General features: G+C 39.2%; 1 protein-coding gene across 1 annotated transcript; it reads right to left on the bottom strand.

The window, feature by feature from the left end:
* Positions 1 to 4,918: 4,918 nt before the first annotated feature.
* On the bottom strand, positions 4,919 to 16,140 carry Gm10352 (predicted gene 10352). Its single transcript, NM_001270511.1, has 9 exons — positions 16,069 to 16,140; positions 12,888 to 13,000; positions 12,334 to 12,440; positions 11,045 to 11,222; positions 9,273 to 9,425; positions 8,367 to 8,475; positions 6,919 to 6,999; positions 5,778 to 5,866; positions 4,919 to 5,596 (listed from the first exon to the last, which is right to left on the bottom strand). The coding sequence occupies exons 2-9, from the start codon at positions 12,994 to 12,996 to the stop codon at positions 5,280 to 5,282; spliced, it is 1,143 nt and encodes a 380-aa protein (NP_001257440.1). The 5' UTR covers positions 12,997 to 13,000; positions 16,069 to 16,140; the 3' UTR covers positions 4,919 to 5,279.
* Between the last annotated feature and the right edge of the window lie 1,821 nt (positions 16,141 to 17,961).

The raw sequence follows: 17,961 nt of genomic DNA, 5'->3' as shown, positions 1-17,961 counted from the left end.
TGTAGAACTCTCTGTTCCTTCCACTCCCATCTAAAAGCACTGACGTGCTTCCTACCTTGATGATGGTCTGAACCTGTAAGCCAGTGCCAACTAAATGCTTTTCTTTATAAGTGTTACCTTGGTCGTGGTGTCTGTTCACAGCAAAGGAAAACCTAAGACAGAGAAGTTCTACGAACTTTGTTGCTGGAGGAAGGAGGTAAGAGGGAAGTCATCAGTTGATAAAATTCCTGGAATTTATTAGAGAACTTCAGTCATCTTTCCCTCAAAAGAAGTTGGTCCTTGTTAGAAAACCAAAAAACAAACAAACAAACAAACCAAAACAATTCAGAGAATATTTGATGCAAAGGGGCCAGAGGAAATTCCTAGTGATGCTTTTCAGTTTTGCAAAGAAAGGAAACAATACTAGATTTGACACAGTTAAAACTAAAACTGAACCAAGAGGTAGTGGTGCATGCCTTTAATCCCGGCACTCAGGAGGCACAGGCAGGAGGATTTCTGAGTTTGAGGCCAACCTGGTCTTCAGAGTGAGTTCCAAGACATCCAGAGCTATATATACAGAGAAACCCTCTCTCAATCCACCACCACCCCAAAATAAGAAAGTAAAAACAAATAAAAATATAAATAAGATCAGGAAAAAGCAAGACTAACACTGGCAATAAAATCCAAATTAGAAACTACAGATAGAGTATTTACTGCCTCTCTGTGACAAGGTGGAGGATTTTTTGGTTTTTGTTTTTTTCCTTCTTGTTATGATATCACTCCCTTACCTGCAGCTCCAATTTCTCTGCTGCTAAAATGTGTGAATCATGTCCAGTTTTTTCATTGCTTGCTTGCTTGCTTGCTTGCTTTCTCTTTTCTCTCTTCCTTTCTTTCTTTTTCTTTCTTTCTTTCTTTCTTTCTTTCTTTCTTTCTTTCTTTCTTTCTTTCTTTCTTTCTTTCTTTCTTTCTTTCTTTCTTTCTTCCTTTCCCTCCCTCCCTCCCTTCCTTCCTTCCTTCCTTCCTTCCTTCCTTCCTTCCTTCCTTCCTTCCTTCCTTCCTTCCTTCCTTCCTTTCTGAGGTTGATGAGGAGGATTTACAATCTCCAAGAGAGAATTAACTCCTTTAATGTCAGGGTACAAGTCTGCCAGCCCAGAGATTTTGCATCAAGCCTGAGAGATGGTAAAAGATATGAAAGGATTTTCTCTTTTACCAGTGAGTAAAACACCTGATCTAAAATCTAGATCAAAAAGATAAAAAGTATATACACATTTCATTTAAGAATTTTAAGAATTTTAAGCAAGCTTGTGGCCTCAACAGATTAAGATAGAAGTTATCTACCCTGAATTCCCCTCATGTGCTTTAAATCAGGCCCCTGAACTCACTTTGGGGTCTCCATCTTGAAATGAGAGAAACCCCCAGCATGCTGGACTTCTGCAGAATAAAAGATCTTTGTGTTTCCATTCTATTTGAGTCCTGGATACCATTCTTCAACAAATCTCAAATCTTTGTATTTAGAAGTTCTCACCCAGGATTGGCTAGAGAGCCACCCCCCACCCCGCCCCCCTGCCCCTCACGACCATATCCACCCAAAGAGTGAAGTGTTTTTCTGATCAGTAATTCTGGGCACCCAGTTGTCTTTTGTCTTGTCCATCTCTGTGTTTGTGCTTTGGGTTTAATCTTTCTGTTTGAGGCCTAGAGGGACAAAGTGGATGCATGTTTTGTCAACTGGCCTGAGACAATTGAGGACACTCCCCAACCCCTACTAGAAGCAGGAGAACTTGCTAGTTCTCATCTGAATTCTGAACTAGCTGTGTGTCTTATAGGCCTCCCATGCACAGGGAGAAAGATCATCTTAGACAGCCTTTTGGTTTTGGTTTCCCAGGAATATCCTCCTGTTTCTGTCTGTGTTGTATTACGTTTGTGCTTTTTGTCCTCTTGTACAATTTTTTCTTTGATTCCTAGAATGGGACAGGCACAGTGCATCCCACTGGGCTTGTCCTTCACCATTCTAAGGACTTTCAATGAACTGCAAAAGACTTGAGGCTGGTTGTTTGTCCTGTAAACTCACCACCATTGTAGGAATAAATGGCCCACCTATGGTCTGAGGAGACTTTCCACCTGCCGAGCCCCATCATTTACAGGGTGAAGGTTTACTTTCTGAGACAAGTGCCATACATCACCTCATGGCAATACTTGGTTGAGAAGCCCCCTGTTTGGATGAGATATTTTTGTTATGGGCCTTGCTCCCCCTTTCTACCTACCAGTAGGATCTCTGTCCAGCTCCTTATATTTCTACCCATGTCCAGCCAGCACAGGCAGAGGAAGGAGCAGCCCCTGACTCCCCTCGGAGTCTACCTCACACTACCCAGAGAGCCAAGTCTACTACAGCCTTACCTCTCTGGGCTACAAGATCCCAAATGCTCAGGGGAGACATTTCGTGGCATATGTGCCATTTACCAGTAATGATGTTAATAACTGGAAGTTGCATAATCTCCCTCCCCTATACCCCATCCCCATTCTCAGAAAGACCATTAGCTCTCAAAGGTCTTCTAGATGCAATCATGCTGACTCACCTGGCACGACTGACAGCAATTGCTCCAGGTCCTCTTTGTGACAGGAGAGAGATCATTGTGAGGCCCATCAGGGAATTGATTCCAGTAGCAAATGGGCTGCCTACTCAAGTTCAGGTTGATATAGATGCAGCCTTTCCTTGGACTGGGATTTTAAAGGTAAGGAGAGGTGCTGGGTCTACCACCAGATAATGATGGGGGGTGGCGGTGGGGCTCTGAGAGGCCAACAGATGGCCCACGATCTTATCTAAGGTGAGCCAGGTGATGCAGGGGAAGAATGAGAGTCCCAGGGAAGACCTAGGAAGACTTTGAAACCTACAGAACCTACACTGCTTTTGACCCTGAAGCCAGAGAGTTTCATTCTGCTGTGAACATGGTTTTGTTAACCAAACTACCTGCAGCATCCTTTGGAAGCTACAGCCAGTGAAAGGCTTAGTGGCCTGTCTCTGGCACCCTAAAGCCAGCTTCTATTTGACTTTGAATTGGCAAGACTTGGAGAGAAGCTTCAAGGGATAACTGACTTGGCCACTCCTGCCTCAAGGATTCAAGCACTCATCCTGTAATGACAGGAAAATGTTAAACCAGACAGGAGCTGATCTGATGCAATCTCACAGCAGATTATTTATTTTAGTTAAGCTAGCTCAGTCCCTCAGCTCACCTCAGACAGGCAGGACAGGTTATGGTGGGGAGAGGAGCCATGAACATCTATCCAAGGCTTTCTAGCAAGCAGCAGGTGGCTGGGAGTGGGGAGGGGCGGTACTGGGGATATTGGGGGCAGGGGCCAGGAATAACTGCAAGCATCTAATTGGAAAGCTACTATGGTCTTTAGCATAATTGGCTGGTGCTGGGACTCAAACTGTAAAATTAATTTCTATTTCCCTCTATATTGGTGATCATTAGGCAGGTGTGGGCTTGTAACCTGGGGGTGCAGATCTGTTGGGATAATAACCTGGAGTAGCTGGTCTTGTTCAGGGTGTAACCTGGAAACTCTGATCTTGTTGGGGTGAGAGCCTAGAGACTGGAGCTAGGCTTGGGTTTTGTTGGGGCAAAGTAACTTGGAAACTAATGCCAGGTAGGAGCGTGTTAGTTTACCTGACTTCAAACTTAGGTCAGGTTCTCTAAAATGGAGTCTGAATTTAAAAGATTTTGGTCTCTCCACCTACTTACTGCCTTTGAAGAGGCACTGTATGAGGACTCAGATGAGTACCTGTGGGCACATCCCCAAATAAATGTGCTCCAGTATGTATTGAGAGCTCCAGACTTGGAGACATGTCAGGAGGCCACTTGATGCCTCCTACAGGAATAGAGTCAACTTGGCTACTGAGTATCTGCTAAGAAAGCCCAGCTTTGTCAACTTAAGGTCACCTACATATTCAAAGGGGACTGACTGACCAACACATGCTGTCATACACCAGGAACAAACCAAACTTAACATCTCAGTTACATAACCCAAAGGCAAGTACAGAAATTTCTGGGATATGATGGGTTTGAAGACTTTGGGTGCCAGGGTTCACTGAGTTAGCCAAACTGTTCTATGAGGACTCTCAGGGCCAAGAAGACAACATAGAACGGACCCTTGAGATGGACATGGCTTTTAAGACTCTAAGAAGAGCCTTATTGGAGATGACTGCTTTGGCCCTCCTGAAGATTCACAAACCTTTCCACCTGTATATGGATGAGAGAAAGGGGATAGAAAAGGGGGTGGCTCACCCAAACTTTGGGATCATAGAAAAGATCTGTGGCTTATTTATCTAAGAAGCTGGACCCGGTGGCCCAAGGATGGCCAGTCTACCTCTAGATCATAGTTTCCAGCATCCTGCAAGACAAGGATGCTGACAAAATAACCACATGGCAGGAACTTATCACCACCCCCAATGCTATTGAGGGGACCCTCTGGAATCCACCCAGCCGGTGTGCCAGACTGGTGCACTTTCAGGCTCTACTTTTGAATTCCCCTCACATAAGATATAACCGGTTCACCATCTGCCTTAAAGCCAGCCACCCTGCTATCTGATCCACCCTCAGACATGCAGCATGATTGCTCTATAGTACTGGGATACATCCAGAATGTCAGGCCAGACTTGATTGTCATACTCTGGTCAGATGAGGGATGAATATACTTAATGGATAGGAGCAGCGTCATCCAGAATGGAATCAGACATGCAGGGGCAGCAGTAATGGGCTTGGACTCTGTTATTTGGACAACTGCTTTGCTGCCAGGAACTTCAGCCCACAAAGCTCAACTAAAGGGTCTATCCCAGGCTTTAAAACTGGAAAAAGGAGATACAGATGTGGTTATTCACTGCTGAAGGAAAAGCCATCAAAAATAAGGAGGCAATACTTTGTTACTCAACAACGAAGTCAGACAATGGCTTTGCTTTACCTTTTATTGACAGATTGTTTTTGACTATGCAAATACTTCATCTCTACTGGTAAATTCTACTTTAACATTAACAAGTCTTTCTTAACAAAGAATCATTTCTGAACAGTTAAAGTTTCCTTGTTTTATGTTCTAGAAGAATTCATGGGTGGAATGTTAGTCATTATTTCACTTCCCCCCAAAACAATGTATTTCCGTATTCGGGTAAGGCAGTAAAACTTACTATTTGCCTTATCTCCTAAATCAACATATTTCTTTTAACATTTGGAGAACATAGGAATAACATCTTATTTTTCTTCTTAGAAATGCTGTTTGGTACACAACTTAAGACTTTAGTACCTGCCTCCACTTTATATCTGCTTTCTCCACGACCTCCATGGGATCCCCCAAATCTTGGTATTACTACTGTATGATTCACGAGATGCACTATACAGCCCATCCTTAGGTGAATGCCCTCTTTCCTGTCTGCCCTCACGGTCAAAGTATTCCCTATCAATAGGTGGTGGAAGCACTTCTTGTCTACCACTACGTTCATAGTCACTTGAGTATATGTTACTTCGGTTGCTTATGTATGGTTCTCCTCTTCCACCATATCCATCTTGTGAGTTACTATAGTCATCATAGCGGTTGTTTCCACCTCTTGCAGATGGTGCCTCATGGAATCTTCCTAAAGTAGATAAATGACCAAGTAAGAAAACAGCCTTAAGACTGCCCATTTAGTCAGTTAAGAACACTGCAATAGCAAATACTCCAACCACCTAATTAATGTATAACCCATGTTACATTTGTCTGTATGTGTAAAATTCACTAAGATGGCATTTATTTACCAAGTAAAATAGGACTCTTACCATAACTTCTGTATGTATCTCTGTATGAATTTCCACTTAAATATTCAGAGAAATCTCTATCACGTCCTCCAAGATAGCCAGCATGATCACTAAGTTTTAAAAGGAAGTTTTAATTAACATAAGAACTAACAGTTTTGCCAGGTTTGGTGGCACACACCTTTAATCCCAGCACTTGGGAGGCAGAGGCAGGTGGATTTTTAAGTTTGAGGCCAGCATGGTCTACAAAGAGCTTTCCCAGACAGGCACAGAGAAATCATGTCTTGAAAAAGAGAAAGAACAAAAGAACGAAAGAAAGAAAGAGAGAGAGAGAGAAAGAAAGAGAGAGAGAGAGAGAGAGAGAGAAGAGATAGGAGAGAGGGGAGAGGGAGTAGAGGGAGGAGTGGGAGGAGAGGAGGAAAGAGGTGACAAAGGAGAAAAGAGGAGAGGGAGGAGAGGAGAGGGGAGGGGAGAGGAGGGGGAGGGGAAAAAGTGGGAGAGGGGAGGGAAGAGGAAAGGAGAGGGGAGGGGAGAGGAGAGTGAGGAGAGGGCAGAGGAGGGGAGGGGGAGGGAAAAGAGAAAGGGAAAAAAGAAAGGAAAAAAGAAAAGGGAAAAGAGGGAAAGGGAAAAAGCAAAGGGAAAAGAAGGAAAGGGAATAAGGGAAAGGGAGAGAGGGAAAGGGAGAAAGGAAAAGAGGGAAAGGGAAAGAGAAACAGGGAAAGGGGGAAGGGAAAGGGAGAAAGGGAAATGGAAAGGGAGAAGGGAGAAAGAAGAGGAGGAATGAAGGTAGGAAGGAAGGAAGGAAAAAAGTACAAAAAAGGAAAAGAAAGAAAGAAAGAAAGAAAGAAAGAAAGAAAGAAAGAAAGAAAGAAAAAAGAGAAAGAGGGCCGAGGAGAGGGGAGAGGGAGTAGAGGGAGGAGTGGGAGGAGAGGAGGAAAGAGGTGACAAAGGAGAAAAGAGGAGAGGGAGGAGAGGAGAGGGGAGGGGAGAGGAGGGGGGAGGAAAGGGAAAGGGAAAGGGAAAGGGAAAGGGAAGGGAAGGGAAGGGAAGGGAAGGGAAGGGAAGGGAAGGGAAGGGAAGGGAAGGGAAGGGAAGGGAAGGGAAGGGAAGACAGGAGGGTAGGGGAAGGAAGGGGAGGGAAGAGAGAAGAAAGAAATTGTAATACCTGAAGACTTTAGATGCACTTTCTTCCCGAGAGTGGTAATTGCCATAGTCACAGTATCCTCTGGATGTTGATTCATATTTCCTTGAATAAATTAGAAACTAAAAATAACCATCCAAACTTTTATGTGAGAGTTTCTCACTGTCCTGGAACTGGCCAATTAGCTAACTGGCCAGTGAATACATGATACCTGGCAAAATATCAATGGGCACTTCTCCAAGTAAGCTAAGACAATGGTCCCAAACATAACTAGGATACATGACTGCTACTCCATCAAATATGCTAATGCAATACTGCTATTAGGATTGCTAAAATTTAACAAACAAACGATACAGTATTTGGAGAGGAAGAAACTTCATAAAAATTAAAACTTTGACCATCATTGACAGGAATGTAAAAGGGTTCTATATACTACATTACCATATTGCCCAGCAATTCAACTACAATACACCTAAAAAAACTGAAAGTAAGAACTCTATTAACCGTATATGAATGTCCTTAGCACTGCTACAACACAAAATCATAGCTTTAAAATGACATACATGAGAACGTAATATGTACTTAATATACATATTTAATAAATATTAAATAAAATTAATTTATGGGATGGGATCTGATGCTCTCTTCTGGTGTGTCGGAAGAGAGAAATGGTGTATTCACATAAAATACAATAAATAAATCTTAAAAACGACTAAACCTTACAAAAGGATTAAATCTGAAAATTATGTAGATCAAATAAGTATACAGTAAACCGTGATTCCATTCATACCCTCTCTGTATTTACAGAATTGAAACTGATTGTATAATTGGAAGGTATTTACTTTGTGTACTAAAGTAGGTAGTATACTTTTGAGATTAGTCAGACTTAGGAAATGAGCGTGATTATCAAAGGATATCCTCAAATGTTGGTTCTCAGGTCCTTTCCACATTCTATTTGAACAGTGTCTCTAACTGTCCTGAAATTTTTCCACGTAATGCTGTCAGACCCATGAGAGTCTTCCAACCAACATAAGAGTTGATCAATTAACACAGGTGAGATTATAGGTTTTATGCCTAACTTTTTCATTGGTTCTGAGTATATGAATACAGGTCTTCATCTTAAGAAGTAAATACTTCCACAACTGAACCACCTTTCTCATTCTAGAAGATAATTTGCAGAAAATTTTGTATGCATTTATCTACTTATTCACTGTGTATATAGAACCCAGAAAACCTGCCTTGTTTTGTTTTTTTTCCCAAGTTGTTGTGGCATTTGGACATCTTCTTAGGTCTCATGAAAGTTACTCAACTTGTTAAGCCATTTCACTAGCCTTGGAAAACAGACTTAATGAGAAAGGATATAAAAGGTTTTGACACTACATAAAATGTTCCTGTATGATACTAAGTACAATAATTAAAGCATTTTTCCTTCCACAATGGGAAATTTAACCATTTTGCTCTTTTTTCTTTACCTATCATTAGAAGACTGGCCATAATCCCTTGGTAATGGATACTCATCTCTTCTGGAAGACGCCGGCTCTCCTCTTGGCATATTTCTAGAAATCTCTCTTCGATGTGGTTCTGGACATTAAGTTTAAAAATTACTATACAAGTATTTCAAGTTGCAGATGTTTCAAAGTAGTAATAAAAACACTGCACTTTTCTCTGCAAAATACCTTTTACAAGGCATACTTCATTCTTTAATGAAGCTGTATTAGTAAACTACTTCACAAATGCAATATAAACAGACTGTTGTCAGTGTAATCAAACATCAATCTGCCTTTTATTTTATGGATAAGTCTCTCTTGTTATTCAAATTTCACATCTTACATTTGTATTTTAATGGTCTTTACTCAAATTTTGCTTACAACATACTTCATTATGTTGATACTGTAACACATAAATACTCTAATATTCAAATTTCTCTCTCTTTTTTTCTATCCTCCTTTCTCTCTCTCTCTCTCTCTCTCTCTCTCTCTCTCTCTCTCTCTCTGTGTGTCTCTCTCTTCCTCCCCCATTCCCTCCTTCATACCTTTCTTCTTTTTTTTCCAAGAAAGTGTTTTTCTGTATAACCCTGGCTGTCTAGGAACTCACTCTGTAGACCAGGCTGGCCTCAAAGTCAGAAATCCGCCTGACTCTGTCTCCTGAGTGCTGGAAATTAAAGGTGTCTGCCACCACTGTTTGGCTGTTACATTTCACTATCATTCCGCCTAAAATCTTTAGATAGATCTACAAATGTAAAATTTTCCTAAGTACGTACATGTGTGCGGTTGTCTTCTAAGACTGTGATGGTCAAAAACTCATAGGCAATTGTTTAAATGTTTCTCATTCATTATAAACTGCATTTCCACAAAAATGTCTGCTTGGCATGTTTTTACCTCGTCCTCTTAGTCCAGTATTGCTTCTTGTCTGAGCAGAAGTTGCAGATCTTTTAGAAGGGGGATCATCCCTTTTTGAAGATGGATTTCTTTTAACTGCAAAGTGTCTCCCAGAAGAACTCACATTGAAATTAGGAGTATATCTATCACCACCTGTATTTAAAGAAACATCTTAGCTAAAGGGAATCAATACTTCAATGAGTAAGTTCTAATTATCACTTGTAAATCTTCGTTAAACAATACTGTATTCTCAGCAATTAGTATTTTTTTCTAAATTGGTAAAATTTACTATTACTAGTATTTATTGGTAAAAATACTATTTACTTTTGTAACTATAATTCAAACAGTATGTAAAGATGGCTTTAACATTTATAGCACAGTTTGAACACTACACTGTGTTTAAAGAAATGACAGAGAACTGGAGTGAAAGGGAACAAAAATCTGTCAATTAAATATGTCTATATTTCAGGTAAAATAATCACTTCATTATTAGAAAGCAGATTTTAATATATTTCTAGTCTCAATACTTTGCAAGATCCATCTATGAAATAAACTTTCACGCAAATATAAGCCCCAATATCAATTAAAAAATAAAAAATTTCATATAATACTATTAATACATAGACATGCTGAGCAATTATTATAATTGACAAACTCGGACTCTCTATGAAATGCATATCAAATATGATATAATCATTTTAGCTTAAAAAATCAATATAGATCTAGTACGCAATTATGAATAAACTTTGTATTTTCATACAGGTAAGAATAAAAACTTAGATTTAACCATTAAGATCATTTGGAGAGCATTATAAAATGTAAATCTACTTGAGAAATATCACCTATCTTATCTAACAGCCCTTACTTGGATATTTAAGTTTGGTTAATACAAAAAATTATAGATTTTTAAGAATAAAATTTGAATTTATTTATTTATTTTCAAAAGTAGTAAAATACTCTTGAAGATTGCCTAAAAAGCATTCTAATGAGTCGTCATCTTCTCATCACACATCAAAAGGTAACATGTAAAAGTTAACGTTAAAATGTTCTGTTTCTTTTAAACTCTTCCAGAGTCTGAAACAGTCTTAAAACTTGCAAGGTTTAGATAATTCAGGAAGGATAAATTAGTGTTCAATAGGCTTATATACAATCTGTCATCAAAAGAAGAAATGAACAGTTTTCAGATAAATATACAGCAATAAATATTGTCTGATCAATTCTATTTATTTGAAATGTACTTCTGAGTTCTGGACACTTTAAGTCAATTTTATTTTTCCTATTGGTATAGTTTTAACTTTCCAAAGTGTTAGAATTACAACTCACACGCAATACTGGCCTCTAAAGAGCAAAACTAAAAAACAAGATTAGAAATAAATCTTGCTACTCAGTGTAGGGGTACTGAAGTTCTCCCGAGGACCTGTGTTCAATTCACTAACAGCTAAAAAATATAACTCTAGGATATGAAACCTTCATACAGACATACACACAGAGGCAAAATAGCAATGCACATAAAACAAATCTTGCAAAATTTCTGTTGACTACATCAGGACAAATACTGAATATCCTAAAAGAACTCTTTTGCAATTGACACTCTGGTGTAAATTCAATTTTTAATTAAGGCATCTGTTACTTATATTAATCATACAGTGCTTTTAATTTTTCTAATTGAAGGTAACTGCTCTACTCATGAGAATGTAAATAAAAGTCGTAGTGTTTCTACTTATATTATCTTACTAATTATCAGTCACACTGCTTCTACTATGTACAGTTACCCAAGTTCCCTTCACATGAAGGACCACTTCTTGCTCTGCTTCTTCCTCCTCTTCCACATTTCAGAATTCTTGAAGCACCTCTGGTTCTTGAAAAGGATGGTGGTCTCTTCTTGCTACCACTTTCAAGTGATGATGGTCTCCTGGCTTGTTTTACTTTAATTCTTTTTCCATCCAAAATCTGAAAAAGACAACAGAACCAAATTTAACTTACATACATTACCTTTTACTGAGTCAAACATGAGGTTTAGAATGTCTTTCTTAATGGAAATATATACCAGTTTGTTTTATCAGAAAGGAAAAAAATTGAGACAGAAACAAGAGAATTGTAGTATTTTACAATCTGCACAATAAAGCTTAAAATACAGAATGGCATGTTGAGAGCCCAAAGAATAAAATCATTTCCGTGCTGGAAGAACAGCACTTGTAAGTAGATTGTCCAATTCAAAATAATCAATCTTAAAAACTACATACAAGTAACATTATACACACTGAGCAAGCTGTATTGGTATGTATTTAGGAGTATATATGTACTGTATATGTACTGTATATGTATGTGATAAACTAATGAAAAAAAAAACCGGAAAAAGTGGAAAGAGAAAAAAAAAGATGACAAATTATACTATTACCCTCCTCAAATAAAGGAAACAATTTTTAAAAGTTACTTGAAAAAAATGGAGAAAAATTACCTTTAAAGTAATCATAAAAATATATCGTGTTTCCTATAGAATATGCAATTTCTAAAATTTTTGATGCAGGATAACAAAGAGCATCTGTTGAATAAAAATCTCAAAAACACTACTATAAACTAAAAATCACTCATAGCTAGTTTTCAAAGACAAAAGAGAATTCCAAGTTGGTAAAAATAAATTAGTTAAGGTAGGAACTCTATTTATTATGACAATCAATAAAATCAATTTGACTTTTATTGCTGTTAAGTCTTGTAATCTGTTTAGAGCTGGATTTACTTGAACATAACTTTCTCCAGAATATTTTCCTTTATAATTTCTTCCATGAATTGAAAAACTGCTTTTCCCAGTTTTCCCAAACTATGGTTTCCTTTTTTTCTGTTGCTTGTAAAGATTATATCCTATTTACTCTTAAAGTATAATATGAACTTGATACAGATGTAATATATGTGACAATGTTGAAATATCCTACTAGCCATAATTTTGGCATTAGTTAAAAAAAAAAAACCCAAGGAAGTTTTGCTCATTTTTCAGCAAACTAAACACACCAACTAATGTCATTAACTACTGGAAAGGAGTAATATATTGTTACTACATTCTTACCACTCCATTCATTTCTTTGACAGCATTCTTAGCATCTGCAAGGCGTCGGAAAGTAAGGAAAGCAAAGCCTCTAGACTTCTTAGTTTCACGATCTCTCATCAAAATAACTGCAATATATGTAAACTTTTACTTACAAAACTACATAAAATTTTTTTCTACTTCCAAATTGACATTTTTTTAAACTGTTACTCATAGGACCCTTAATTTGACATTCTAAGTAAAACACTATACCAATCATTCTAGTCAAATCTTAAATAAAACCCAAAATCTTACATTTCATATTTTTACTTGCATTCTCAATGTCAACAAAATTAATAAATTAATGTCAGCCTTTGTTGCATTTTGTCATACACCTAGAGTGTGCAAGGCATGCATGCACACACAAACACACATGCACACACATGCACATTACACTAATTGAGCAACATTATCCATTGCAATGAGTAGTTGTCAAATAAACATAAAAATAATCATCCATGTTCCAAAATTGAACATATCATAGAAATACTTTATATTTACTCTGAAGAGACATACAGTTTCTTTTAAAGAATTACCACGTGCTACTGGTCCAAATCTCCCAAATATTTCTTGAAGAGTCTTTTGTCTGGTCTTTATGTTGAGGCCTCCTATAAAAATTTTCCCAGGCTGATCAGTTTCTGCCATTTTTCTATAAGTAGAGAAAAGGATAAAATAGCATGCTTAAAACTTTTAAAGCTGGACAAATAGCTCAGTTAAAGAACACTGACTGCCCTTCCAGAAGATTGAGATCTGATTCCCAGAACAACATACATGGTGGTTCAAAGTAATTCCAGCTCAAGGGGACTGCTGCCTTCCACATACGAACATCATATAATACATGTTGCACAGACATATATGCAGACAAAAGATTCATATACATAAGAAAATACAACTAAAGGGAACCACAGAGCCTGACATCCTAATGTTTTTTCCTTCCCCTTTTTATTTATGACCGTTTTCTATTTAGCTGAAACTGGCCCTTCTTGCTTCTACACATCTACCACTCAGCTTACTGGTGTGCAGCACTGTTTAATGAAAGAAAGCAAAAGGTCAATTAGCATACTGTAACAGGTCTAGTTTTTATTAAGTATGGGAAAGGTTGTAATTACTAAACTTTATTCTTTTTCACTTAAAAATACTCACACTGATGAGATGTATGCTGTTTACTGTAGAATGATACATAATATTATTCTTGTGTTTTCTTGCAGTGATAAATTTCCATGTACAGTGGTAGTCTTATTGTATAGTTGTTGGTTATTAAAAAAAGTTACAAATGTTACAAAGTTGTTGTAGCCTACAAACAGATTAATAAAATACTTGCAGAAAACATCTAAAGAAACGGAACTTTATCGAAGTAATTGAGTCTGACAGCTCCACATGCTTATAGTCCCAGGACAAATTTGGGAGATTGTCACAATTTCCTGCTCGGCATAGAACATAGCAGCCCCCCGCCCCCCCGCCCCGATTATATAGGGAAGACTACACTCAGAATTTAGAAAAAAAATACAAAATGTAAAACACTTATTATACACACTAATATTGTGCTTAGATTTTCCCCTTATCAAAGACAGACAGACAGACAGAGAGGTAGAGGGAAAGGTAGAGGGAGAGGGAGAGGGAGAGGGAGAGGGAGAGGGAGAGGGAGAGGGAGAGGGAGAGGGAGAGGGACACAGGAAGAAGGAGAGGGAGACAGGAAGAGGGAGAGGTAGACAGGGAGATGGAGAGGGAGACAGGAAGAGGGAGAGGTAGACATGGAGATGGAGAGGGAGACAGGAAGAGGGAGAGGCAGAGGGAGAGGGAGAAGGAGAGGGAGACAGGAAGAGAGAGAGAGAGATACAGGGAGAGAGAGACAGGGAGAGAGAGACAGGGAGAGGGAGAGAGAGACAGGGAGAGGGAGAGGGAGAGAGAGTCAGGAAGAGAGACAGAGAGGTAGAGGGAGAGAGAGACAGGGAGAGGGAGAGGGAGAGGGAGTGGGAGACATGAAGAAGGAGAGGGAGACAGGAAGAGGGAGAGGGAGACAGGGAGAGGGAGAGGGAGACAGGAAGAGGGAGAAGGAGAGGGAGACAGGAAGAGGGAGAGGGAGACGTAGATTGATAGGCAAAGGGAGACAGGAAAAGGGAGAGGGAGATGCAGAAGGAGACAGGAAGAGGGAGACAGGAAGAGGGAGAGGGGGAGGGAGAGGGAGAGGATAGGGAGAGGCAGGCGTGCAGGCAGGCAGAGGCAGAGACACAAGCATACACACATTTAATGTGTCAAGTCTAAAACATTCGAATTGTGTCTTCTATGGAGGCAAATTCAAAAGGAAAGATTTCCAGAGATGTTGGCATTTGAAATGTAAACACCTGTGAGCTGTACACGCAAAGATTTTCCTTTAGGAGTGAAATTTAAATCATCCTTAAACTTTTGCCTATATTTTTCGATTATAAGAAATACCAACTGGAGAGGAGACAGATACGAGACCAGAGCAGAGCAGGAAGGAAGAGATGATTGGGAAGTCAAATAATCCAAGCCTACCCTGCACCTTAACCAAGCATGTTCATTCTCAGAATTCGGATCTACTCAGGCTCTCCTCTCGTATCCCACTAGCCTACCCTCAGAAGTTAGCAGCAAACTTGCTCTACCAAGTGGGCTGCTGCGGCACCAATGACATCTTTATAGTGTCTGACCAATCAGGATGGTAGAATAGCTTGAGCCTGCCCTTTCAGTAGGTGGAGTCCAACTCTAAGCAGGCGTGGTTCTGATCACTGACCTATCAACGTAGTGGCGTAGTGGCGTAGTGGCATAGCCCGGGCTTGCCCCTGTGAGGAAGCCCTGTTCAATGGGCCTACCAGGGTGGGCCTTGTGATGTTGGACCTAACCAACAGTAGCTGGTAGCCTAACAGAGACCTGCACTGATGGCGACATCAGGACAAACAGACTATGGCACTAATAACTGTTGTCCGTAGAGCCGTAGGACCTTTAAAGTACAGTTCCGGTATTTTGAGGTAGAAAAGCAATAGCGGACAGATGCTCCTGTGGAACAAAGGCTGCGGCACGGCGCGCCGCGATCGAAACAAAATGGTGCCTAAAATTTTCATACCTACGCCAAACATTTCACGCCAAACACCGCCACCCTCCTCAAATCTAAAATTAAATCATCACAAAGAGAGGCAAATAGTTTACCTCAAATGTAAATTAAACCACCACAAACAGAGGCAAATAACTCAAAGGATATTACCTACCTGGTTTTTAGAAATATATAATTTAAATCCTAATTTCCTCTGCTCAAGCAATATTACTCTTCCAAATGAAAGCGCTTTTCCCCCTTTTGATAGGATAACAGAACTCCTTTACGTCCATACATGTTCCAATTTACATATAATTTACTAATACAGCTTTTTTTTGTTTTTTGGTTTTTTTTTTTTGTTGTTGTTGTTTTTTTTGGAGGGTGGGGGTGGGTGGGGGGGTTGAGACAGGGTCTCTCTTTGTAGCCCTGGCTGTCCTGAAACTCACTCTGTAGACCAGGCTGGCCTCGAACTCAGAAATTCGCCTGCCTCTGCCTCCCAAGTGCTGGGATTAAAGGCGTGTGCCACCCCGCCAGGCTACTAATATGGCATTTTTAAAATTTTGTACAAACGTATGACAGAAGATTACTCTGAATTAATTTCTCCGTCATAGCCATTCGTTTTTCCTAAGGTATAAAATTGTTGGTTACAATTAAAATTCAGAATTCATTACCTTTTCTTGATTTTCTATTTTCTCAGCTTTAATGGATCACACCGTCCTGCAACAACTCCGACTCCAAAATGACCACTCGCGCCCAAGTCGCAACCAATTTAAGTAGGCGGAGAGACCCTGATGTCACCAACCGCAAAGGAAGTAGGGATGATGTGGAGGATTGAACCAAGAGACTGGCTGGTTGAGGGGTGGGCGTAGTGTGGTATTGGGCTTCAGAGTCAGAAATGGACACAGTACTTGATAAGTATGAACAAAGCAGATAAAAATTAATTGAATAGCAGATAAGAATTGGTGAATGGAGGGAGTTGTTAGGGCAGCTACCTGCAGAGGCCTCCTATTGCAAGTCCATGCCCCCATTACACCCGAGATAGCAGTTACCAGTTTTAGACCACAGCTCTGAGCCCGGGATATAGCAAGCACATCGCTGTTGTCCATTTAAAACATTTAAAAGACCAACATATGTTTACTAATTTGCATGATTTCCCCCCCTATTTTCTTTTCTTACCTAGCGAATAAAAACCATTCTGGTGCTGGTTAAATGGCTCAGCTGGTAAGAGCACTGACTGGTCTTCTGAAGGTCCTGAGTTCAATTCCCAGCAACCCTGTGCGTACGTGAGGCCTCACAACCATCTGTACAGCTACAGTGTACTCATATACATGAAATACGGTAAATTAATCTTTTATTTAAAAGCCATTATAAAATTTCTACTACTTATCGTCCACCCAAAATATTGATAAAATACTGGGCGGGCCACATTGTGTAGAATTGAGTTTTCCAACATTATAAAAGGAAAAAATATATATACATGGATGATTCGTACAAAATACTAAAAAATAAAAACGGAGAAAAAATTTAAAGATTACAAATTGAAAGCTGATCGTTTCTGGGGACTAGAGAAGGCCATGGATAAAAGCTCCAGTGGATAAAAGGTTTGCTCTATAATGTAAGAACTTGATTTCAGATCCCAACTACAACTGTAGAAAGTCAGGAGTTAGGTAGAGTTAAGAGAAGGAATCTCAGGGCTTGTTAACCAGTCCATGTTACCAAATCAGTAATCTGAAGGTTAGTGAAAGACTATCTGAAAATAAAGGTGAGGAGTGTTTGCATGGACATACACTACCATACATGAAAAAGAACACACACATACCCACACAGGCACACACACACACACACACACACACACACACACACACACACACACACACACACAGAGACACACACACACAAACACACACACACACACACACATGTTTTGTTTTCCTAGTTTGGATTTTTAAATTATTAATTCTCTTCATTTAGTAAATCTTTGTAATAATTTGACACAAATTTTCAAAATTAACAAAAAAAATTGAGACTTACTTAAGACAGGCCATATTTGTTTTTTTTTTACAGATTTCTTTAATCCCTGTAGTGTATGACAGTAAGGAACTTTTTTTTTCCACTTAAAAATATTACTGTATGCCTCCATAGGTTTAATTCAGCTATACGGGCTCTCGACACTGAACAAGAAGTAGACACAGACTCCCACTCCTGTCTTTTATTAATACATGATTTCAAAGAAAAAAATTAGTTTTCTCCAACTGAATCTAGATGGGTATACTAATCTCAATCAGGGTAGGCCTGAAGGAGTAGTTTGCCAACACAAAATGAGCTACAGAATTTTTGCAGACTTTTTGTTTTGTATTGTTTTCTTTGAAGATTTTTGTCTTAATGTCTTTTGCTTGTATTTTTTTCTACCTTTTTTGTGATTTGTGGAGCTTTTTTTGAGTGTCCTGTATGTCAAGAAACTTAATTGTATTTTAGTACCTAACTACCATTTTTCAGTAGTTAATATCTTGTTATTTATGGACATCATGTTATGCATAATATTCGTATATTGACGTTCAGTTTAT

This window comes from Mus musculus, chromosome Y (assembly GCF_000001635.26).
Source record: "Mus musculus strain C57BL/6J chromosome Y, GRCm38.p6 C57BL/6J".
Taxonomy (NCBI): domain Eukaryota; kingdom Metazoa; phylum Chordata; class Mammalia; order Rodentia; family Muridae; genus Mus; species Mus musculus.
This window is presented reverse-complemented; position numbering and strand designations above follow the sequence as displayed.

Excerpts from the sequence above, each read along its gene's own strand:
- Gm10352 (NM_001270511.1), bottom strand. The coding sequence starts at position 12,996 with ATGGCAGAAACTGATCAGCCTGGGAAAATTTTTATAGGAGGCCTCAAC. Across the intron at positions 5,867-6,918 it reads AGTGCATCTAAAGTCTTCAG|TGATCATGCTGGCTATCTTG; the intron begins GTATTACAATTT and ends TTTAAAACTTAG. Across the intron at positions 5,597-5,777 it reads AGATACATACAGAAGTTATG|GAAGATTCCATGAGGCACCA; the intron begins GTAAGAGTCCTA and ends TATCTACTTTAG.